We start from the raw sequence: 26,644 nt of genomic DNA on the forward strand, positions 1-26,644 counted from the left end.
CAAACTTGTAAAAAGGGTTGGACAGAATGTACATTTTGCTCTGCTAAAAGTAGAATGTCTGTCTTCTATTCCTTTTGGTACAATAAATTTGTCATGGTCAGCACAAACTAGACCAGCTCAATAAATGTTTCATAAACACAGGGGAAAGGGACTGGTTTGGAGGCGCTTCTCAAAACAATACTTGGTTTTGTTACCTAACCCTAGGGTCATTGTGTGTTTTGATGACACTCTATTCAAAAGGTGGCAATTATCAGTTTGTTTGCAGTGTACATTAGTGTATCTCATACCAAAAAAATTATTTAATCTAAACAAAAGTTGCCATGCCCATTTTTATTCTTTTTTTTTAAATTAAGTATATATACAAATTAATGCTTTGTAATGCCAGCATTACTCTGGATTTGAGAAAGTAAGGCATTACATTACCATTACATGTAATGCAATTTTTTTGGCATTACTCATTCCTAGCATTACTTTGAGTTTAAGTAATGCATTGCCATTACATTTAGCATTACCCCAAGCCTGAGGCCCAGACATGATTGCACAGTTGGACAGGTAGAGTGACTTCTTCATACCTTAAGATTGTCACAGTGTTACTATTTGTAATTAAAGTTATAAGACTTTGCAAAAAAAGCACGTGAAATAATTTGAAGTTCTTGAATATGATAAAGAATTAATCTGAATGCCGGGTCATTATGAAATCGGGTAATTAAGCTGTACCCCTCTACATCATAACAAAACCTTTACACAAGAGATATTTATTGCACAAAGGCATAAGTTTATAACAAACAAATAGTAAAACTATCACTCTACTCACAAAGATATCACAGTTAATGAGCCTTCACATTCAATCTGTCATAAAGCTGAAGGTACACACAGTAACATGACGAAAATATAAAATGTTCTCTTCATTTGTGCACTAACTGATAGAACACTATGATAAACTACAGTGTATTCTACTGCACAGTGTATTTGTTTTTAAGATGACTCAATGAAAATAACTTTATTCAACTTGATAAGAAACTGCAACAGTTTATAGAAAACTGACTTAAAATCTTTTTGGAATATTTTTTTATCATGATTTTGGCAATCATCTTGTTACTCAAGCTATAAAATTACAAACACCTGCAAGAGTGATTAGATGGAAACGGAAAAAAAAATTTGATTGCATCTCATTATGAGAGCTTTGTATAAAATAGAGGCCCTGACGTCAATGATTCTACAGAGTAACGGTGGTGATATGAATGTAAACGCATGTATAACCAGTATATGATATAAAAGACAACAGTGAGCACATTAAATAAAAAAGATATTATACCTCCAGTGTAGTTGTGACACAAAAATTTTGACCTTGGTCTCTCATAGATTCACACCCTGCTAATAGTATAAATAATGATGCACAGATGAATGGAATGGTACATACATGCATCATCCTCATACAAAAAAATACCCATCATTCACATTTAAAATTTCAGAAAATTTCTCAATACTTCACACAACAAGTACTTAGGAAAGTTTGAAAAGAAATGAAATCACATGTGAACTCTTTCTAGTACCATAAATATACTTAAATTTGAGACAGCCACTATGAAAATCATTAACAGATTTTGATCATTACTAATGAAAGAAATAGATAAAATGGATTTCCATAAAAAATGTATACAAGTTTAAACAAAATGTACTCAACCAAATTTAACAAGTTACTTAGATATAAATTCAAAAGAAAAAGCTGTATTTTTTATAGTGAGGTAGGTTTATAATGAGATCTGCAAACATTAAATTGTTTATTTTCTGTTGCATATGATCAAAAATATTTCAGCTGCAGGAACTGTATAGAATAATTTTCCTTGTGCTACAAGATGCATGCATCTCATTTTTTTTTTTGTGGGAAGTCTGCAAAAAAAATTATGAAGACAAAGTGATCCTTGTTGAAGGTGTAAATTTTACTTTAAAGAAAAGAAACAATGATATCTACTGGGGAACAAAAAAGAAACCTTGTTGTGTGGAATATATACAAACAAAGCTGTAAATATATGGTAAACAAGGAGAGTTGAATTTGAGGAATTTAACTGACCATTTTGTTTATCATAATATGGAAATCTGATAAATTTCAAAACATTAAGATTCACTTTCTCATATACTGGTATTTTTAACTGTATACAAATAAGAATGCATAAGTAAACAAAACAAAAAATAAATCGTAACACAGCTGTGTTACCACAAAAAATGTGAAAATAGTTCTAGGTCAAGCATCAAAGTCAAATGAGAAAGAGATTGAACAGTTAAAACAATTTTATGATAAAAACTTCAGTTGGACTTCGGTACCTTGAACATCAATATCTCAATAATATGGATATGTCAAAGTGAGTTAGAAGTCTGAACCACTTTTCCTTTAAAATGTATTTTAACCTCAACATCTCAAATCCTTGAATGTATCAAAGTTTTTTTTCAATCCCATCAAGTTAAAAATAATGAGGATTGACTTACGTGAGTCCAGAGAAAATAACATTTGGGTCATTGATTATAATTAAATGCATCTATGTCATCAAGAAAAATTTGGTGTTAAGAGAATAATACGTAAACTAAAGATCACCATTTATGCCTCATGCACCAACAATAAATATCTAAACATGACACATCGATAAATGTACATAATGCTAGTACAAACTGCATCTAAAAAAGAATGTACCATAACTGAACACAGTAAGTCTAATAGAGAGTATGACATTGATAAAAACAGATAAAAATGTGACTAGAGAGATTTTTTTGAGTTAAAAAAAAAGAAGAGAAAACAACATGGCTCCTGGGAAAATACACCAACATAAAGACCTCCAACTGAACTTGTCAGATAAACACAAACAAAACTCCCATTATCATGACAAAAAATGAGAATATAAAGCAGTGTTCAATGTCCTGAAAACATGTACACAAAAAAATTCTTCTCAAAATTGTTGTAGTTAATGATCATCATAATCAACATTAAAAAAATAATAATAAAAAATTGAAAATACACACTAATAATTTTAACATGATTGCCATTTGTCTCCCCAAGTCATTGGTTAACATAATTAACTTTGGTTAATTGCTACACATTTTAATAACTTGTATTACACAGGATTTAAATTTAAAATAATTCCTCTCCCCAAACTCATATATTCCTGATGCTGATGAATTTTGACCATCATTTAGCCCTGCTACATTTTAGGGCCAAATATTTGTATATTTTAATACTAAGATCATTATTCAAATATAATATTGAACAGAAGCAAATTCACCAATTTCTGAGAAAATTTTAGTATAGGTGTAATAGACTTCTTAACCTCTATCTTCTATTTCAAGATTTGACTTGTAATTTTTTAAAATAAAAAAAAAATGGGTTGATCCATCCTATATGGTACTATATGAGAATTATGACAAAAATAAAAAATTCACAGCATCTGCAATTAACAAGATTTCTCATGTATAGATATAAAATTTCTGTTACAAATGATATTGCACAACATCTGAGCCTAGTAAAGCAGATATGATATATCATATACCAATATAATTCATCAACATGTTAGAACAGAAACCTTCACAGGTACATAAATTTTACAGCGTAGTTTTCTATGCCCATTCTTAATATACAGAATTAAAAACTTAACGGAACAAACATTATTTCCCTTCTAACAGGAGACATGACAAAACAATATTCATACATAGCAATATTAATGGTTAACCTGACATTCAACCTTCAACAGACAACCACAGGATATACTAAAACATCATTTAGATGTTTTGCAACAGTCAGCTGGCATTCCTGCAAGTTTTCCAACCTGTTCCTGATGTGTTCCCTGCTTGTGACTTTATTGGCAGAATTGGCCCATCTTAGACCAAGAGATTCTTGACAAAAGTGTTCAATGAATATTAACACAGGTATCAGCATCATTGATTTGGTTGGCAATTGGAGACTGGCTCAGCCAAGTCCTTTTCATACTCACACAGAGCCTGATGAACGAATTCATATTGTTCATGGGTTTGTATCATTCCACCTCTGTGTAAATTAAAGATGAAAAATAATTAATATGTACAGTCAGAAGTCACATTAACTGTACACTAGAAGAGTAAAATATTCACCTTCTAAATAAAATAACTAAAATCATAAGGGTTAATTGTAATTAATGGTAACAAATGTTTAGGAAAAGAAAAAACCTGATACCTGTCACTTCTCAAGTTACACACAACACCCAACACATCCACAGAATGCTCCTCTCTCAGTTGTCTTATACCAATGCTGATTGCGATAAAACAGCCCGTCCGCCCAATGCCAGCACTAAATTAAATAAACTACACTGTCAACTAGATACATATATACTGTGAAGGAGTTTCCAAATTATAATCTTCCTATACTTTATAGATTTTTTTTCAATGCTAGCACTAAATTACTACACTTTAAACTTGATATACTATGAAGGAGTTCCCAAATTATATCCCTCCTATACTTCATACATGTAGATTTTTTCATGCAGTGATCAGACTTGTGTCAGCCTCGCCACACATTCTCAGATTATGATACATATATTAGTGTGAAGAATAATGATGTATATACTTGTAAATAAGCTTCCAATTTTTCTCCATGAGAATACACTGATCAGGTCTTGAAAGGAATTAATACATATTTCTGCCAATGACCTTGAATGTCTGAATGACCTCAAATAAAGATTATTTTATCAAAGAATCAGGGGTTGAAATATACGGTAGCCCGACGCCCGGGGCTAGTCATTTTAAGACTCAGGCTAGCTAATTTAAATGTAATGATAGTCCGTTGGACTAGCAGAATGGAAAAAAAATCTTGTCAGTTTACTTTTGCTTCTCTATGTAGACTGATTTCTTTTGAATGAGAACTACATTGCAGTCTAATTTGTTTCTGTCGATCACCACAGCATTTGAAACTTTAACTTGTTACGTTTTCGTTTTGCATAAAAAATTGTTGGGCTAGTTACTTTGAGGTTTGGGCTAGTAATTTTTTACTTATCAGTAGCCCCTGGGCAAGTGAATTTTCCAAGAAAATTTCAACCCCTGAGCATCCATGTATTACGGCATAATGACAGTCAATATAATTTAGAACTAATTCATCCTCCCAAGCAAATAATGTATGTTGCGGAAAACCCACTTACGGTATAGTGCACAAACAAGGCCTGATCCTGCCCTACTGCCATCAACTTCAAACTAAGTAGATTATGAGGGGTTACCACCTATGGCTAAAACAGTGGGAGGATCTCTCACTGTGTTACTGTTCACCTAGGTAGACACTGGAGGACTTACCTACAATGTACAATAACTGGACCTCTGGCTCTGCTACCATCCCCCCTATACCGTCTGAACTCAACCTCCTGAATTAACTGTAATAACATGTGAGGAGACTGGGTTGGTTTGTGGTCAGGCCAAGCAGTATACCAGTAGTGTAGAACATGTTGTACCTCTCCTTGGCTCTACAAAAATGAACATTTATTTCCTACATTAATCAAGAATCTGTTGTTTTTCTTTTGTTTTTGAGATAACTGTCAAATCATCAAATCAGTCTCCGACGAATATAAGAACTGGATTCAACTCTGTAACAAAATACTGCAATAATTTCCTGCATTATACATATACATGTATGTACTTAATTATTTTTTCCACCTTACCCTAAGCAAAAGGTGTCTAAGGGTGTAACCCTGCTTATTGATGACTCTGTCTACTTTCACTTCAATATCTCCAAAAGCACACCAAGTTTCATTGTCTTCAGGTAAGTAGTTCTCACATTTTGTCTGTAAACAAAGCATGGATACAACATATTTGTATTTTTAATATTCCTCAATGCTTGAACTCCATGGGTACTGACAGCACCCTGCCAGCTAAGTTGTAGAGCAACATTTCCAATCTCTGTCTTTAATTTTAAAAATATAAACTGTAAACATTACATTAATTTTTAAATCTTCAAAATTATTAATCCATGTATGACACATTTCAATATTTTATCCATCATATAACATTTCAATGTATAGTGGAACATACTTTGGCTTTTTCTTTGAGTTTTGTGATCATAACAATGATGGGTGACTTTTCTATCCACACCATTCTCCAGAAGTCTACAATAGTGTGAGACATTGGTCCTTGTGTAGCTATGTAGGCTTTCTCCTCTCCTTCATATCCCTGACAAACACAACCAAATGTTAGAAATGCTAGCCATTAAAAATGGCATACTATATGTAGGTAAAAGCTAATATGTACCATTTTATAATCAGGCCTCTAAGTGGCTTCTAAAATTTAGGCGCCAGCTGGCACCTTATCAAAAAAATTTAGTCACCAATGCAACTTTTTAGTCGCCAGGCAATTTTTCTAAGATGCCAACTTTAAAAGATAATAGAATATAGGGACCCATGATGTGCCTAAGAAAACACGTCATGTAAATAATTTACTCTTTTTAAAAAATTTCTTTTTCGTTTTTTTCAGAAAAAATGTTGAAAATGTGAAAATTTCCGGAATTTGACGATCGCCAAGTCAATTTAAAATGGTCGCCAATTTAGCGACTTGTGAAAAGTTTTTAGGCACCATGGCGACTAAATTAGTCGCCAATTAGAGCCCTGATAATGCATAAGTTTTTCAGTGCAATTCTTGATCTGTCTTTTATAATAACTGAAATTTAATATTCTAAATAATACATCTACAGTGCCACAGAAAGAATCAATTATAAAATTTTCTACCTATAACAAATTATGCAATTTCTCCAAGTTATTTCTTTGTCAGAAAAGAATAATACATGTAAATAATTTTCTCAAAAAGAAGCTATTTTATACCGTAAACACACACAGAGACCCAGCATGATGGGAATATGTACTTATTATTTTCACACATCATTCTATTGATTCTCTCCCACACACAATGAATGCTAAACCAGGAGTTTTTACAGTGTTAGTGCATCTGTCATTTATCATATAAATACAGATGTATGTATACCTCTGTAATTCCCAGTTTGACGCAAATAACAGATTAAATACAGACACATTTTATGCTGTAACCTTGGCTTTTCAAGAGATAAAGTGTTTTGAAAATAGATTTCCAAAAAAAAAAAAATTACAAAGCAATAAAGTGTGCTCTTGTCAATAATTTTGACCTTCTGACCCTGACCTATCATTAAATTGACCCTCAAGTCTCTACTGTGTCTATATAGTGAATATAAAGGCTCAAAAGAACTGCCAATATTGCATCACATACATGTAAAAGAGTTCACTGCCATCAATTATCAAAAATATTCTCTCCAATTGTAGTGTATTTGAAGGTCATTTGATTAACTTGAACTATTGAATCACATAACAGTACTGACAGACTCAGTTCCATCATTATTAATTTAGACCAAGTGCAAAACTTTAAAATACTATCACTTCGTGTTCATAACAAATAATTTTTTTAAGATGCACCATATCACATAGAACTAGAGTTGTCTTAACAGGACTGATAGTCCCAACAAGGCCACAATCAAAGCACACATTATTTTAGGATGCAGCTACATCTGCAAGTTTGGTTAACATACCTCCCGATATAAGGTAGATAGTGACCTAAATGCTGCGCTTTGTTTTTGTACCTACAGATATACACATGCATTGACACACTGCTAGATACACAGATGGACAGTGATTCCAGTATACAATCCTACAACTTTGTTGTGAGGGGTGAATAACTGTCCTTTCAATCAGTACTCTTATAAACCTTTGCTAGTTTACAAATCACACCCACTTTTGAAAAGTCATAACTCTTAATGAGGATGTGGTCAACGTGACAAAACATTACCGGTACTACAGTTGAAGAATGCATTTGTTGTATGTGAAATTCCAAACATCATTAATCAAGAAAACAACTGAAGGAGTGGCATCATATAAAACATAATGAAAAATAACAATACTTTGAAACACCAAGCTCTGCTATTTAAGATTCAACATATTAAATCCTTATCATTGCTTGTCATTGTCAGCATGTACCATAAAGCGGGTATTTTCTGTGGTTAGAAATTTTACTTCTATACCATTTAACTAATTGTTTGGGAATTGTTTTTAAAATAAATTTTATTTTTATATCTCAGCATCTCAGAAAATTAGAATTATAACTTTAAAAATATTTTGCGATTGTAACTTCTGCAAATTCGACCTATCCACAAAAAAGGACAACCACAGAAAATACCTGTTACACAGTATTTGAATTGGACAATTAAAGTTTTTGAAAAGCCTTATTGAATTCTTAGTTCAAAGGAAAACTTTCATCAGAAAATGGATAGACAAACAGGGTAATGATATCTCAATCAAACAAGCATTCTGAGAGTATTGCATTAGCAATACTAGTCCCCTACCGGCAAGTGTAATCTGGTTCAGTTCCCGTTAAAAATTGAAAATGCCATAATTCCGTCAAAAATTAATGAAGCGGGACGAAATGCAAACTTGATCTATAACTAATCAGGGTAAAGCCACATACCAAAAATCAGCTAAATATCTACAAGCGTTTAGAAGAAAATTGCGGAAAACCCGTAAAAATTGAAAAGGCCGTAATTCCGTCAAAAATCAATGAAGCGGAACGAACTGCAAACTTGATCTGTAACTCATCAAGATACACTCACATACCAAAAATCAGCTCAAAATCTGCAAGCGTTTAGGAAAAAAGTGCGGAAAACCAAGTGGGACAGACTGACAGACAGACAGAGGGACAGACAGACAGACAGACGGACAGACAGACAGACAGACAGACGGACGGACAGACGGACGGACAGACTCAGAGGAAACCTATAGTCCCCTCCGGTTTCACCGGTAGAGGACTAATAAAAGGTGTAAACAAGATCAACAATATCAATCAATTGAATGTTTAATCTGAGGCATGTTATACATTATCCCAAGATATGATAACAGTTATCTTACTCTGATGTAGTTGGCATTGATGTAAGAGGACAGTGGATCCCACTCACTGTCAGGAAGGATAACTCTGCTGTGCTCATCTAAAAAATTTAAGCACTTTATTTATCAACACACAGCATTTGTTGCAGTTTAATTTTTGCCATTTTCACAGCAGCATAAATCTGTACTTTTTATTAGCACTGTAATGAAAGTAATCAAAATGTTATATAATAGCTTGGAAATGGCTTTAAATCCAAAGGCAATAAAGTCATGTATGGCGTATTTTTGATAAGTTCAGACCAATTAAAATTAAAAAGTACTTTCTATTTCTTTTATTACTTTATATAGAGATAGGACTTTCCTGTAAATTACACAATTTAAATCAATCAGTTATCACGTTTCATAGATATTAGAAATTTAAAGTAACCGATTTATTTATGGACTCCGCATTTAAATATAAGACACATATAAGTCTATTTAACTATAGAAACGTGGGGTTATTCAAGTTCGAAATCGTTGAACATTTTAATTTGAATGTAAATAACAAATATCATGTTCATCTACACTTAATCTCGTATTTTTATTTTTTAGCTCAGGTACGCCATATATAGCTTTAAAGAATGTCTATTGTATACACATAATTTATTCATTAAAAGTAACTAAGAGCAATTTGTAGGTCATTATAAAAATTATTTAAATCAACAAATGTTTATTAAATGAATTGTTATACATCTATATTTCAATAAAATGAAGTTAACATGATTAACTTTTTCCACTTTTTAGCTCACCTGAGCCAAAGGCTCAAGTGAGCTTTCCTGATCAAAATTTGTCCGTTGTCTGTCGTCGTTGTCATCGTTGTTGTCATTGTCGTTGTTGTTGTAAACGTTTCACATTTTCATCTTCTTCTCAAGAACCACTGGGCCAATTTCAACCAAACTTGCCACAAAGTATCCTTGGGTAAAGGGGATTCAAGTTTGTTCAAATGAAGGGCCACACCTTCTTCCAAGGGGAGATAATTAGGAATTCGTGAAAAATTAATGGCATCATTAAAAAATCTTCTTCTCAAGAACCACTGTGCTTGAAAATATGAAACTTATGTGGAAGCATCCTCAGGTAGTGTAGATTCAAGTTTGTTCAAATCATGACCCCTGGGGGTCGGATGGGGCCACAATGGGCGATCAAAGTTTTACATAGGAATATATAGGAAAAATCTTTAAAAATCTTCTTCTCAAGAACAGCAAAGCCATGATTGGTCATATTTATAAGGAAGCATCCTCAGATAGTGTAGATTCAAGTTTGTTCAAATCATGACCCCCGGGGGTCGGGTGGGGCCACAATGGGCGATCAAAGTTTTACAAAGGAATATATAGGAAAAATCTTTAAAAATCTTCTTCTCAAGAACAGCAAAGCCATGATTGGTCATATTTATATGGTAGCATCCTCAGATAGTGTAGATTCAAATTTGTTCCAATCATGACCCCGGGGGTCGGGTGGGGCCAAAATGGGCGATCAAAGTTTTACATAGGAATATATAGGAATAATCTTTAACAAGAGGCCCATGGGCCACAACGCTCACCTGAGTTACTTTTGCCCTGCTGTTCTTCACAAGACCTCCCCTTTGTAATATTTATTGCGGCCCCGCCCTACCCCTGGGGGCTATGATTTGAACAATTTAGAATCAAAAATACCAAAGGATGCTTCCACATAAGTTTCAGCTTTTCTGGCCCAGTGGTTCTTAAGAAGAAGATTTTCAAAGATTTTGCCTATATATTTCAATGTAGAACTTTGATTCCCTATTGTGGCCCCGCCCTACCCCCAGGGGCTATGATTTGAACAATTTAGAATCTTCACTACCCAAGGATGCTTCCACATAAGTTTCAGCTTTTCTGCCCCAGTGGTTCTTAAAAAAAAAAATTCCAAAGATTTTGCCTATATATTTCATTGTAAAACTTTGATTCCCTATTGTGGCCCCGCCCTACCCCCAGGGGCCATGATTTGAACACACTACCCAAGGATGCTTCCACATAAGTTTCAGCTTTTCTGGCCCAGTGGTTGTTAAGAAGAAGATTTTCAAAGATTTTGCCTATATATTTCAATGTAGAACTTTGATTCCCTATTGTGGCCCGGCCCTACCCCCAGGGGCTATGATTTGAACAATTTAGAATCTTCACTACCCAAGGAAGCTTCCACATAAGTTTCAGCTTTTCTGGCCCAGTGGTTCTTAAGAAGAAGATTTTCAAAGATTTTTCCTATATATTTCAATGTAGAACTTTGATTCCCTATTGTGGCCCCGCCCTACCCCCAGGGGCTATGATTTGAACAATTAAGAATCTTCACTACCCAAGGAAGCTTCCACATAAGTTTCAGCTTTTCTGGCCCAGTGGTTCTTAAGAAGAAGATTTTCAAAGATTTTTCCTATATATTTCAATGTAAAACTTTGATTCCCTATTGTGGCCCGGCCCTACCCCCAGGGGCCATGATTTGAACAATTTAGAATCTACGCTACCCAAGGATGCTTCCACATAAGTTTCAGCTTTTCTGGCCCAGTGGTTCTTGAGAAGAAGATTTTCAAAGATTTTTCCTATATATTTCAATGTAAAACTTTGATTCCCTATTGTGGCCCCGCCCTACCCCCAGGGGCTATGATTTGAACAATTTAGAATCTTCACTACCCAAGGATGCTTCCACATAAGTTTCAGCTTTTCTGGCCCAGTGGTTCTTAAGAAGAAGATTTTCAAAGATTTTGCCTATATATTTCAATGTAAAACTTTGATTCCCTATTGTGGGCCCGCCCTACCCCCGGGGGCCATGATTTGAACAATTTAAAATCTACATTACCCCAGGATGCTTCCACATAAGTTTCAGTTTTTCTGGCCCAGTGGTTCTTGAGAAGAAGATTTTTAAAGATTTTTCCTATATATTTCTATATAAAACATTGATTCCACATTGTGGCCCCGCCCTACCCCCGGGGATCATGATTTGAACAATTTAGAATCTACACTACCCCAGGATGCTTCCATATAAGTTTCAGCTTTACTGGCCCTGTGGTTCTTGAGAAGAAGATTTTTTAATGACCCCACCCTATTTTTGTCTTCTCTTGATTATCTCCCCTTGTGAGGGGACTTGGCCCTTCATTTTAACAATTTAAATTCCCCTTTACCCAAGGATGCTTTGTACCAAGTTTGGTCAAAATTGGCCCAGTGGTACTAGAGAATAAGTCAAAAATGTGAAAAGTTTACAGACGGACGGACAGACAGACAGACAGACGGACGACGGACAAAATGTGATCAGAAAAGCTCACTTGAGCCTTCGGCTCAGGTGAGCTAAAAATCTTCTTTTCAAGAACAGCAAAGCCATGATTGGTCATATTTACATGGAAGCATCCTCAGATAGTGTAGATTCAAGTTTGTTCAAATCATGACCCCCGGGGGTCGGGTGGGGCCACAATGGGCGATCAAAGTTTTACATAGGAATATAAAGGAAAAATCTTTAAAAAATCTACTTCTCAAGAACAGCAAAGCCATGATTGGTCATATTTATATGGTAGCATCCTCATATAATGTAGATTCAAATTTGTTCAATTCATGACCCCCCCCCCCCCCCCCCCCCCGAACCACTTTTTTATTTAAACTTTTCAACCTTTCAAGACTGAACTGATTTCTGCTTTTTCCTAGCCATAGTGCTCAGGTGAGTGATGTGGCCCCTGGGCCTCTTGTTTAGATTTGTTTTGCATATTCACACTGGTCTAATACATGATATGGGTTTTCGGACCCGTCATTGATATAGCATATTGTGATGTAACTCGTATGGCACAGTGCAGAATTGGTGTATTTACTTCACATATGTATTAAGTACGTATATATGATAAACAGTAATATACATGATGATATATGACTCTAATATTTATCATAAATTGAAAAAATTGAATCATTATCTCATTATATGTCAAAGATACAGCCTCCAACTAGGTTAACAAAAATAATAAAATAACAGGATCTTAATTACATGCATTACATAAAAAAAGGTAAAATACAGCATGTTATCTTTGTTTCTAGAGACATAAAATAATAGGATTTACTTGGAATAATGGTTCGATATCTGTTCTTCATTCCTGATCCTGCGACATAAACCTTCTCTGGGTGATTCATTGGAATTTCCTACAATTACGTTGGCCCATTATAAGGTAATTTTCAGTAACATGCAAAGGCAAGCAAATGACCTACCGGTATATTGTACACTGTGCAATATCTTCATAGATTATTGTAAATATAGATGCTTACTGTGACAAATGAAAATATTTTCCTTTAAGTATCCATGAAAAAAAATTGGCTATCGCTATATACTGGTAAGCACTTAACATTAATCTTTCATGTTCAATCATAATAAATCTTCTTTGAAATCAACTGCTATAATGTAGCATGTACTGTGTAGGAAGACATACCCAAAATTCTTCATAAAGAGCCCTACTATTTTTGACAGCATTGCGTAGATCTCTGCGACTCAATCTATTCCCAGCAGTGAGTAAAAACTCAAGTCCAGTACTATACAATAATGGAAAAGGAATAACAATACATGAAATCCTCATGTGCATATACATGTAATTCTCAGCATTTTCTTGTAGACATGGAAAAAAAAGCGAGGAGACTTTACCCTTCTTTGGGTGGAGTTCCTTCCCAGCGATTCATCTCTGGGGAAGCAGCTTTCAGATCAATCTTTAGTGAAGCACTTGATCCTCTTCTACGTGACATACAAAACAGAGTGAGAGATTATCATGCAAAAAGGCCATCTGTCCCTGATATTTTCAGTGATAATCCCTACACATTTCTTGTTGCTTTTTGACATGACTGACATGCATTATTTAAGCAAAGAGGGATTTAATTTGCCAACCCACACAGCTTTACATTGACCTCTGTAAAGAAAAAGAAGAAAGACTCACAAAGTCTTTAATTGATAGACATCTCTGAGCTTCGTATCACAATTTTTTCTAACCCACCAAGCAAATCATAAGGCATATGTGTATGGTTTAACCAAAACTTAAAAATTTTCCCTCAGATTACTTATCTAAGTGTCATTGAAACAGCCTCAGAACAAGGTTCTCTTCATGATCATTCTTTTGTAAAGTTTGACCTTCTACCTTTCAGTTACAAAGCACATGCTCTCTCTATCTCTCTCTCTCTCTCTTTTTATCTCTCTATCACTCTCTCTTTCTCCCAATTTGTTAATACAGTTGAACTTTGTCATCGTGAACTTTGATATCTCAAATTCCATGGATATGCTGAGGTGAGCTTAAAGTCTCAACCATTTTTCTTTTACTATTCTAACCTTGATATATCAAATCCTCAAATTTCTCTGTTCAATCGGGATCGAGATAATGAGGTTTGACTGTACTTGTACTCCAATGATCCTTGCCCTTTTATAATGACCTTTGGTCATATTTATGATACACCCTGTCACCCTGAGATCATTAGAAATCTTTATGAGGTGTACGAAACCTAATTTGCATACCAGGTAGTTTTTTGTCTTCATTTAAGTACATTAAGGATGTCAACAAATATTCACACATTGAGTTGATATTTGAATGTGAATATTTGATTCGAATTATAATTTTTTTCCAGATTTAATAAAAAAAGAAATGATTAATAAATTTTGATTGGAACAGTGCTGGAAGTATCCTTGTTTTATTTACAAGTGATCAATTTTGATCGCCTGATTTCTTATCTTATAGATATACTAAATTATTTCTTTTTTTGTAAGGTATAAAAAAAAATATACAAGAATTGTAGATGTATAATACAATATGTACTTTTAATTCATAGTTTTTAATAGTTTAATTCAATTGGATCTAGGGTTAAGGACAACAAAATGACCCTTCTTAGACTGTCTAAAACCTGTGAAGAGTGTACTTATCAAAATTAAGGATGGCAATTGGAGAAATTTATTTATCTGGTAGGTCGTAATTTTTCCAACCGAGTAACCAGTTACAAATACCAATATACCAATATTACAAATCTGAATCCCCTTCCTTTGGCTCAGGTGAGCTAAAAAACATTTGTCCATATTTACCGTTCTAAGAGGCCTTTGGCTTTGATTTTCTTGGCTTGAGTTTGTATAGGAGCTACACATCCCTTGGTAACAAACACAGGACTCCCTTCTGGCTGTATCATCACTGGGTGTTTGACATCGGGCTTGATAGAGGGGTAGAAGATCTGCTGGGGCTTCAGGGAGGGGTAGAACACCTGTTGGGGCTCAGAGTATTCCTCCTTCTCTTCAACCTGCTCATCTTTGTTCTTTTTTCGGCAGCAACAGAAAATCTACCATGAAAAATACAAATACAGATGTCATACTGTAGGCTATTCACTGTTTGTCCTTTAGTTTTTGATATGAAAGGATGCAAGACATTTACAAGTAATTGAACACTACTATGGACTTAAACAAATAGAATATTTAACCTAATTTGTTCACCCAATGAGAATTCAATGAATACTATGATGTTCTTTAGTAATTCCTTCCTCCACTCCCACCCACTTTTTTTTTCAATGACACGATTTTCCTAATACTTGTTTATTATACTTACCAAGTTTCAGCTGAGATTTATGTATTCAAAGGAAGTTTATACAGAAACAAATTAACAAGTATAGGTCTGAACAAATACTTTTATAATATAAAATTTCAGCCCAATGTTGTGAACTTTACAAAAGTGAACAGTAGAACGCACTTGTATATTATTATATAGTAAATAAGTAAAACATACCACAACTGCCATGACAAGGACTAAACACACACTACACGCAGCTGCTAAGTAGGGGAAGTAGCTCTCCGTCCAAAATTTGGCTGAAGTTATCAATGGTTGCTGAAAACATCACAGTACATATGAAAATACTACAAGTACTCAAAAGTAAATATGTGTGACTGTCATAATGTGCTACTGCCACAAAAAGGAAGTCCTTCGTGAGTGTCATGACCTTTACAGTGTGAGGCATGAAATAACTAGCGAGTAGTTGATATCATTGATATTGACAATCAATATGCTGAATGGTCATCTCTCTTTGTTCATCTTTCAACAAATTATAAAGTATTTTGTTTAATGTTCTTTTAATGTTCTTGACATGATATTCATGCCTTTATTCCTTTTTTAAGCACATATATATGAGAAAGCTTAGACTATAAAGGATATCTTATACAACAAGTTGAAGTCTTTTAACGTTAACTCAGCGATCACTAAATTATTTACTATGTTTACTTTGTTACCACACTCCACAAGGAAATGGAATACATTTAGCAAAGCTCATGTACAGCATTTTTTGTTAGATATTGTCTTTCTTTTTTTCTTGTATATTGAACCACAAAAAATAATGTTGGCAAATTACTGAGCTTGCACCAAAACTAACTGAAAAAAATTATGCATTCAGAAAGACAGACTTTGATAAGATAAATTCTTTGGAACCTTAACTGAGCTTGATTTAGCATAATTTTCTCCTATTGAAGAAGAAGGTATGTACAGTTTCAATACAAATCTGGCCCTGTATTTATTTAAAATATAAAAATTGTTGTGAGAAATTAACACTCATGCTTTCTGAATTGTTCAAATTCAAGGCAGTAAAATCATACAAATTGTTTTCTCAAAGATGACCTCCTAAATGCCAATTGTGACATTATGAACTTCTGCATTTTCCAGTATTTTCCATAAAAAGTTGCAAAAGACATCAATTGCCAGTGGAATTTTCTTTCAGAAAATTAATATAGACCACATGCATTGCCCACAAAGATTTTAAGAAACGTGATTTCTCAAAGATTTTTATACAACATATACTGATTATCTTAAAATCTAAGTAGGCAACAGTTGTGGACACTATTTTCTTAAGGAAAATATTAACTCTTTAAACAAGTCATTTTGAGACCTTTTCTGTTTAAAACTTAGAAATGTAACAAATTAATGACATCATATTTCCAGAATGATTCTCCTTTATGCCATATTTTTTCCTGATTTATCATATTTACGTATTCAACTCATATTTAAATTTTAAAACCTTTTTAAAACATCAAATTTATAGGACACTGTGTCTTCTTCTTCATCTGAATCTTTAAATCAAGTCCAGTTTATACCTAATAATTTCTAATTCCTGAGAAAAACATGTGTTCGTGAAATACTGATGGCCTTGTATGGCACCTCTTGGTCAAGGTTGTTTTTCAAAACCTAGGTCAATCTCCAAGGTCAAAAGGTCAAAACTGTTGGTACCTAAAGGAAGGTCTTGTCTCAAGAAATATACATGTGAAAAATGAAATCCAAAGCACTAACCATTCAAAAGTTATAGCCAATGTTAAGTTGTCTTTTTTTCAAAAGTAGGTCAAACTCCAAGATCAAGGTCGATACTTTGGTACCCAAAGAGGGGTCTTGTCACAAGGAATAAACACGTGACATATGAAAGTCCTATCACCAACAATTCTGAAGATATGGATAAGGTATAAGTTTTACAAAACCTAGGTCAAACTCCAAGGTCAAAAGTCAAAGATGTTGGAGCCCAAAGAAAGGTCATGTCTTAAAAAATAAACATTTTAAATAAGAAAGCCCTAGCACCAACCATTCAGAAGTTATGGACAAGGTTTAAGTTTTTCAAAAGTAGTTTAATCTCCAAGGTCAAGGTAAAAAATGTTGGAACCCAAAGAAAGGTCTCGTCATTAAAAATACATATGAAACATGAAAGCCATAGCGCCAACTATTCAGAAGTTACAGACAAGGTTAAAGTTTTTCAAAAGGAAGTCAAATTCCAAGGACCAGGTCCAGATGTAAAAAAAAATTTGGTACCCAAAGAGAGGTCTTGTCATAAGGAATACATCTGTGAAATATAAAAGCCCTAGCACCAACCATTCAGAAGTTATGAACAAGGTTTAGATTTTTCAAAAGTAGGTCAAACTCCAAGGTCAAGGTCATAAATGTTGGAATCCAAAGAAAGGTTTTGTCATAAAAAATATGAAATATGAAAGTCCTAGCACTAACTTTTCAGAAGTAAAAGACAAGGTTAAAGTTTTTCAAAAGGAAGTCAAACTCCAAGAACTAGGTCAAGATGTAAAAAATTTTGGTATCCAAAGAAAGGTCTTGTCACAAGGAATATAAAGCCCTAGCACTAACCATTCAAAAGTTTATATGGCCAACATTATGCTTTTTTTCAAAAATAAGTCAAACTCATAGATCAAGAGGTCAAATTTTGGTTCCCAAAGAAAGGTCTTTTCACAAGGAATACACATGTGAAATATGAAAGCCCTAGCACCAACCATTCAGATGTCACGGACAAGGTTACAGTTTTTCAAAAGTAGGTCAAACTCCAAGGTCAAGGTTAAAAGATCAAAATGTTGGTATCCAAAGAAAGGTATTGTCATAAGGAATACAACATGTGAAATACATGTATGTGAAATAACGAACTCCTCAAAAGTTCTTGGCAAGGTTAATGTTTTATAGAAAGAAGAAAAATACATCTGGACAAATGGAAAGACCAAACACTATATGCCTCTAAATCTTCGATTACAGGGGCATAAAAATAGAAGGCAGATATGACTTTATAACATGAACTCCACAATAAATGACTCTTGTTGATGCAATGAGACTCAACTGATCCCTGTATATACTACTAGGAAGTATACACAACAGCAGGAGAGATTTATCTATAAAGTATCACATTTGACTTCTGTGATGATGGTTCTGCAGCACATAAAACATTCATAAGAATGGTGATCTATGCTTCTCCTCAAATATCACAAGCAAAAATAACAACCTCTAGAGATATTTTCAGAAATGAGAGAGAGTTTAAAATCGGAAGTGTTACCAATTCATTGTATATAAGAAAATAAATGTCTTAAAACTACTCTAATAATTAATAAAATTGAAGAAGTTTTTTTTTTCTTAAGCATTTTGAAACAGTAAGTACTATCATAATGGCATAATTTGAAAATCATTGATTATGCAAGTACCAGCATCTTTTTTCAAAACTCTGAATTTTTAAGCCACTAAGCTTTAATACTCATTTTTTTTTATGGAAGGCATTACTAAATTTGCAACTTGGTAAAATGACAAGTTATGCATTATAATAACATTTTACAGATTAAAGAACCATTGATGTATCTATTCATCTTTCCTCAATGCAGTTACAAAGAAATGATGTACACTGTTGAAAATTAAAGGACAAGTGTTTCAAAGATATTTCAAGACTTGACACTTGATGCAAATATAGGCAACTACACACTGGACAACATGATAATTGAATGATTTCAAATTTACACCACTATTAGTTTGGACATTGATGGCCTACCAGCTACTCTGCAATTGTATTAACATGTTTAGGGATTTTGAGAATGCCCTAAGATTGGATCAATATACAGAATGTTGAATGGAAATGGAAGCAATTATCTAAACGACTTCACAAACTAAGAGACAATGTAAGAACAAAGTTTTCAACCCTTTGCAAAGGTGACACATATATAAATATTTACATATTAAACATACAGCTGTATGTGAATGGGTGATCCCTGCTTGCACACAATGTCTATTTCATATCTTTGATTGGCTTTCCATTCTGTTGTATCTTTAAATATTCTTCCTATTACTTAAAACAATTTCAACTCTTGAAATGATTGCTTCTCATCAATTAAAGATTTAGATATTCCTTTCATAGACACATTATAAACTAAGAATTGATCCATAATAATTAAATCATAAAATGAAGTAAATTTACAAAACATATTTTTACCAAGAAACTCATCGCTCCAAGAAAATACCTGGTAGTTACAAGCACCTGTTATAAGATTATGAAACTGGCAAAAAAAGCAGATAACAACTAATAATTCACCAATTTTCTGAAATTATGCTCCCTTCATCATGTTCATCCTGACATTATCTTGTAAAAACAGTGTGAAGATAAGACATAAGCTACTTCTAACCTGGCTTGTTTCAATAGTAATGTTCATAGCTGGGATTCTTTTCTGCAGGTATTCCAACAGATCTGGGTGTTTGATATCACTGACTGGAATCAAGTCCTTATCCACATCAAAGAAATCCACAGGATGACCCCTCTTTACAAAGTACAGCTCTACCATGTTCTTCCGAATCTACAAAATAACGCACTTAATATATCACACAGAATATCATGGAGGTGGACTTAATCACAGTACTGAAGCAAATCTACATATATCATTTCAAAAATAAGGATAGTGATACTTACATACATAAATAGAATCTAATATGGAAAATGATAATGATGATTTTCATACAAACAGACTATTTTTTTACATAATGATGCTATTTATATTAAATCAGTATTTCAGAAAAACAACTTTATGAACGAGATTCTGTATATTTATTAGATATTTGGGTTATCTCTGGTCACGATTATGATTTCACAGCAAACACATGATTACATGAATCTAATATTCTGCTTTACAGAACAAAACATTCTATTAATAACAGCTAAGAACAAGGTTGCCACTAAAGAAAATTACCAATATTTTATCTATGCAGACATTTTCCACAGGCAATTTCAAATAGCTGGCAAATGCTTCCTTCAAAGCAGTTTTATTGAGGTACTGAAGAGGAGCACCCATGCACTACAAAAAAGACAAAAATTCAAATATATGCAGATTCCTATCATAATTCAAGAGGCCCAAAGGCCACAAAGCTTACCTGAGTCACACTACTCTTCCTGACTAAAAATTACTTCTTGAGAAATATACCAGGCACTAATGAAATCCTTCATCGTGGTTCCCTTTAATTTCTTCTGGTATAGATATTACATATATATTTATGTATTTCACAATAAGTTCTTCATAAAAAGTAGACTGAACTTCTGAGAATAATACTAGCTGAATCTAGGAACTGTGCAATACTGTAAATCTCTTTTTATTCACGAGAACTTTATTTCCACATTATTACGTGAATCTGTCTGCTCCCGAAAATTTTGTTCTCACGTATATATTTGTATTGTTAAGGATTATATGGAACAGAAACCACAGCTCACAAAATATTTTTGTCTCGCTTATAAATACCAAATACTGCTATCTCATGAAAATAAGGTGTCGAGAAAATATAGTGATCTAGAGTATTGTTCATGTAGTTGAATTCTAAATGAATATCACTGTTAAACCCCTCTAAGATCATAAATGAATTCAGCTTAGCTTCCTAAAGTGAGTGGCAACAGAATGTTAGAATTAAAATTACTCAGGACCATCATTTTCTACTGGATGATCCACAATACTAGTGGTTGAAAAATTGTTTTAGCCATTTCATTTCACCAGACCAATCTGCAAAGTGAAAATGGGGACATTACTCAAGAAGAGTCTGGCTCCTTATGTTGGGGGAGAGAGGGAGGCTCCCTGGAGAGGGACAAAACCAAAGCACCCCAATCCAGAAAATTTGTAAATATTAAGATGCAAAATTTCAACATTAATGTTTGTTGGCTTGTCTGGTACCAGTGAAAATTTTCATGGACAAGTGAATACAGTTGGGCAGTTGTCCACTTATTGAACACGAGATTTTTTGTGACAAAGACTCAAAGACTATTTTAAAATAAGTTGAAAATGAATATTGTCAACATTAAATCTAAAATAGTGCATTTAAACAGTTACATTCCATTCATTATAATGAACTTGGATCCCAAGATCAAAGTTCCGCTGCATTTCATATCCAGAATTTTGCATTGCATTTCCGACAATTTTTGTTTTCATTTCCGACATTTTTAATTTAATTTCCGACATTAATTGTTTTACTTTAAATTTTCCGGAATTTTTGGAGGATACCTTTCTGGCAATTTAACAATAACCAATAACAAAGGTGGAAATAGAATTTTAACAGGATATACATGATAATATTACATTTATTTCAAATCACATTTTTGTAATGTTTCACTCTATAAAGATGAAGAACTAAGTTTAGTTAAAAGTAAAGGAGTTCAGCAAAAGTGCACAATATTTACATGTGCTCCAGGGTAAAATCTTTCTTAGTTTCTTTGAAAGCCAAGCAAAACCAATTATTTGAATATCAATGATTTATTCTTAATTTTTACTTTAAGGAATTTTATAACAGAAGTATCAATTCTTTTTTTCAATGCCAAAAAAGTACTTACTATATGATAAATGTCCGAGATGAAAACTTTAAAATGTCAGAAATGAAAACAGCAAAATGTCGGAAATGTTTAAAAATTCCAGAAATGAAATGCAGCCCAAATTTCACTATTTGGGCTTCACTTTTAATTTAATTTCATTTTCTTAGTGGTGAAAAAATATGTGTTAAGAGGTTTCTATCAATATTTGAAGCATGCTAAAGAAGATTAATTTTAAAGAATATCAACTTGAAAGTTAGATTACAATTATGTTAAGGAAAAAATGTTACACTGTATTTATATGTTAATTGTTTACATTGTAAGAGACTTGGACATTGCTGCAAAAAAAGGTTTGATTCCAGTGTAGTAAAAAAATGAAACCTGATTTGACAAAGTTTGTCTTTTCAGTATCAGGTTAAGAAAGGTGAAACAAAAGAGGACAAGGGCAATAAAGAAGAATTAGTTCTTTATTGAAAATTTTCAACACCTAAAAATCATGTTCAGACATTAAATTTCATAGTCACTTGTCCAAACGAACAAGAAGAAAAAAACATTCTGTCTTGCAATTAGAATGTTCTTAGTAGTACAGTGTACCATTTTTTCCTCAACATAATTGTAATCTAACTTTCAAGTTGATAGTCTTTAAAATTAATCTTCTTTAACATGCTTCAAATATTGATAGAAACCTCGTAATACATATTGATTCACCTCTAACAAAATGAAAAGTAAGATTTATAAGACAGTCATTATAAAAATATTACAATCAACAGTTTCCATGAACCAAACATAGGTAATCAGAGATTACAGAGCTCACGTCAATGAATGATATATCTTAATAAGTAAGGCAAACTCTCACATTAAACTAATTATCTAGTAGTGTGCATCCATAAAGACAACATTTTGGCGATTTTGGTCTGATAGGGTGTGCAGTTACTTGGGAATGGACTTATCAAAAAACTTTAAACTAGTTACTCATCCAGAAAATGTAAGTCAAATCCAGCATCTGAAGCAAGGTTGAGAGTGTTAATTCCTTGATGCTGCATCCATGCAAGTTTGGTTCAGGTAGGCCTTATAGTTTCTTGGTAATGGACCTGCTCTAAAAACATTAACCTGTTGACTCATCTGAAAAATGTAGGTCAAATCCAGCATCTGAAGCATAACTCTGGTAGTGTACGTGTACATCCCTTGACGCATCGTCCATGCAAGTTTGGTTCTGATAGGCCTTATAGTTTCTTGGTCATGGACCTGCTTCAAAAACTTAACTTAGCTGTTCACTCATCTGGAAAGTGTAGGTCAAATCCTGCATCCAAAGCAACTCTGGAAGTGTGCATCGATAAATGTATCTTCAATGCAAAGTTGGTCAACATTAGGGCTTTTAGTTACTTTAAAAATAGTTACATGTTTTTTAGAATGAACCTAGTCACACACGGGGAAAATGTAGGTCAGATCCAGCATCCGAAGCAAGTCGTCTAGTGTGCATCCTTAGATGTATCATTCATGCAAGTTTGGACAAAAAAAGGCTTATTTATAGTTACTTGGAAATGAGACCTGCTCCAAAAACTTTAACCAGCTCCAAAAAAAAATAACCTTCATTCTTTAGCTGTAATTGCAGCATCTAAAACCTTGACTGGTACAATGAAACATACTAGAAGCATCTTCTATGCATCTCTGATTAATATAGGGCATAGAAGTACTTGAAAAGAAATCTGCTTCAAAGACTTTAACCTGGGACAGCAGGGTATTACTTAAACTCCCCCCAACTTTGTTGACGTGAACTAAAAACTTTCATCCAATGCTTATGACTTTCTCTTAGAACTTAAATAGAATCAATGTTAGTTTAAATCAAATGTCAGCCTGGATTCATCTTTTAGATTAGCGGCTTGTATATTCACATCTCTCCTTGGCATTGCAATCCCTCCAACACAACCAATTTCTACCACCGACGACAAATTAAACCATTGATTTTGTATCTGGCTAAATATTTTTGTTTCAATGTGGAAGCAATCATCAATGCTACAAAATTTAATTAAGACTGATCAATACCATCGAGACATTAGAAGCATCTTTCTTTTTGTGCTCTTTCCTCTCTAGAAAAATAAATGTTTGAATAGCATACATTCCTTGTGAATGAATATGTGTTTTTTTCCAAGGGGGAACAATGTAAGGAACAACACCAGGATTGGAACTAGGGTTGTAACAATATATCGGTATATATACCACAATATACACAAAAATTCAGAGCTAAATATTAAATGATACATAATGCAGTTGTGAACTGAAGAAATACACCTTGTATCCTTTCACATTGTGAAAGAGAATTTCTCCTTTCAAAACAGAGACACACAAATTATATAGAATATTATGAAAGGTGAAATATAGCGATATATATATCTTGATACAGTCCCAATGTATCATGACATACCACAATATGCTTAAGCTGTATCGTTACACCCCTAATTGGAACCCAGGCCCTCTGAACTGGTTATTCAGACAGTGAAGACAAGTGTTCCTTGAAAATGACTTTGGAAATCACAAGCACCTGTCACTGCATCGTCTCAAGCCATGGTCCAGAGTCTGCATATATGATCCTAAATTCGCTGTCAAGGAATTTTCGTTACGTCTATCTAAAATGCCATTTATTTCTTTTTCTTTCACAACTTTGATGAATAAACTTATTTAATAATTTTCTGATGCTCATATTTAATAACTAATGATGTTTTAATGATTGTCAAGCGAATAATCAAACTTGTAATGATTGTTTTTGATGCAATTCAGTGGACAATCTCTGTGACATTTTTTCATATGGTCCGAAGAAATGAAGGAATAGCAGCAGTAAATAAAATCATTCCACCTAATTTTCTTGATTCGTTTATTATATACAAATTTATTTATTAAATTTACTGGGTTTGTCAAAAAAATATTGAATATTTTTAAAATTAAACAATGGTTAAATTTTATGCTTGGGGATGTAACATTTCGTGTCAATTTTGTTACGTCTCGCGCACAGCCGCTTTCAGATACAATCGAAGGAAACTTCGATCGATATGTTCTATTTATAGCAATTAGAGACGTCGTAAAAGATTTACGAACTATGGCTGTGTTCAAATGTGAAAGTATTATTTCAAAAATAATCATCATAATTTTATCTGTATTTTCGTGTCAAAACGTTACGTCTGTATACACGTGTCATACATCAAATACTCGGGTGACCAGAGGACGACATCCTGTTTGTATGACATTTTCTGGTCTCTACTTTCATTTTTGGTGAGATCCGTGCACGAGTTGGATCAGTTCCAAGAAAAAGATGACAGGAGACGCGAGTAGTAGGTAGGTCATTTACATGTTACGTCTCTCATTTTTTGGGGACCTCATCTTTTTCGGCGATTTAAGGATGTATTTTGAAACATATATAATGCCAGATTTGCGTGTTTGCAAAGAAATAAGAATTAATTTTCTAATAAACTGTAAATATTGAACTATGCTACATTAATATAAGAATTATGCTTATTTATTTTCACACTATGGTTGGACTGATTGTGTCCACAGTTACATCACGCCCCCCAATCAAGTATTACCTAAATCTTTTAATTCAAAAATGTTAATTTACATGTGATTAAATTTCAACTGATTGAGCTTAATTTAATTGTATCAAGTAATAACCATTGTAAACTCTATTTTAGAGAAAATTTTAGAAAATATATGAAAATTTATTAAAGATGTAACTTTGACAAGATTATTAAGCCACAACAGAATGTGTCATTGTTACATCACTATTTATGAATGTGCATATTTTTTTGTTGATTGGCTTCTGACAAAAATACCTAATTGGTGTTTTAAGAAGTGCAAAACACACAATAAACTTGAGTGAAATAGTATGTATTATACATTGTTCTGTCATTCTTTAACTTCATTACATGATGTAACATAGGACACCAGTTTTTGTGTCCAAGTTAAATTTGTGAAAATATCATGAGATCAGTGTTACATCACTATCAAAGTACGAGTATAGATCTTAATATCCTTCAGTTGTCAAATTACCTTTTCACCATTTTTTTTCTTTTCTTTTCAGGTCATAGAATGGCCACTGATCACTTCTGTGACTCTTTAACTTGGAAAAGATCAAGATTGATCTCTTGACAGAAGATAAAATGACATTTGTGCAGAAAGGGGCATATACAATACAATGTATATTATTTAAATAAAACTGAAAATTTGTCCAATTGTTTACTTATTTATTAAGTTAAAATTTTCTTAAAGTTTCCTGTGATCTGATTCAAAGCTAAAAACTTAACAATTAAGTAAATTTAAAAAAAAAGTTTGTTGGAAGGCTTCAGTGTCCAGTGTTACATCTCTATATGTTAAAATGAGGCATATAATTTTCTTCTTTTGCCATATGATTATGCAAACTTGGCCAAAAAATGCCCAAATGTAAGTGCAAATCCTTTAATAAAAAATTTGTTCAATTAATTTTAATTTTGGAGGAAATTTTCTTTTCTGTGTGCTGAAGTTTGTGTCCTGTTACGTCTGAAACAGAAGGTGATCTTTTTATGTATTAGTCTTTAGATTTGAGTGTAAATGAGAACAATGGACAGAAATTTTGTTTATAAAGGGGCAAAAATGAGTGTCACAAGTAAGATATAATTCAGTTGTAATTAATTAATTTGAATT

General features: G+C 33.3%; 1 protein-coding gene across 1 annotated transcript in view; it reads right to left on the minus strand.

Moving 5' to 3' along the window:
* Positions 1-739: 739 nt before the first annotated feature.
* LOC133187550 (tyrosine-protein phosphatase non-receptor type 5-like) overlaps positions 740-26,644 on the minus strand; it is a 30,036-nt gene continuing 4,131 nt past the window's right edge. Inside the window, exons 3-15 of the mRNA XM_061322954.1 lie at positions 20,382-20,486; positions 19,824-19,991; positions 15,646-15,744; positions 14,958-15,205; positions 13,545-13,631; positions 13,336-13,435; positions 12,973-13,051; positions 8,919-8,995; positions 6,034-6,171; positions 5,664-5,786; positions 5,302-5,468; positions 4,196-4,309; positions 740-4,030 (exon numbers count right to left, since the gene is read on the minus strand). Coding sequence (XP_061178938.1) covers positions 3,922-4,030; positions 4,196-4,309; positions 5,302-5,468; positions 5,664-5,786; positions 6,034-6,171; positions 8,919-8,995; positions 12,973-13,051; positions 13,336-13,435; positions 13,545-13,631; positions 14,958-15,205; positions 15,646-15,744; positions 19,824-19,991; positions 20,382-20,486 — 1,614 coding nt within the window. The 3' untranslated portion in view covers positions 740-3,921. The remainder of the gene's footprint in view (positions 4,031-4,195; positions 4,310-5,301; positions 5,469-5,663; positions 5,787-6,033; positions 6,172-8,918; positions 8,996-12,972; positions 13,052-13,335; positions 13,436-13,544; positions 13,632-14,957; positions 15,206-15,645; positions 15,745-19,823; positions 19,992-20,381; positions 20,487-26,644) is intronic.

Source organism: Saccostrea echinata, unplaced genomic scaffold, assembly GCF_033153115.1.
Source record: "Saccostrea echinata isolate AGI-Se365-2 ecotype Australia unplaced genomic scaffold, CSIRO_AGI_Sech_v1 ptg000001l, whole genome shotgun sequence".
Taxonomy (NCBI): Eukaryota; Metazoa; Mollusca; class Bivalvia; order Ostreida; family Ostreidae; genus Saccostrea; species Saccostrea echinata.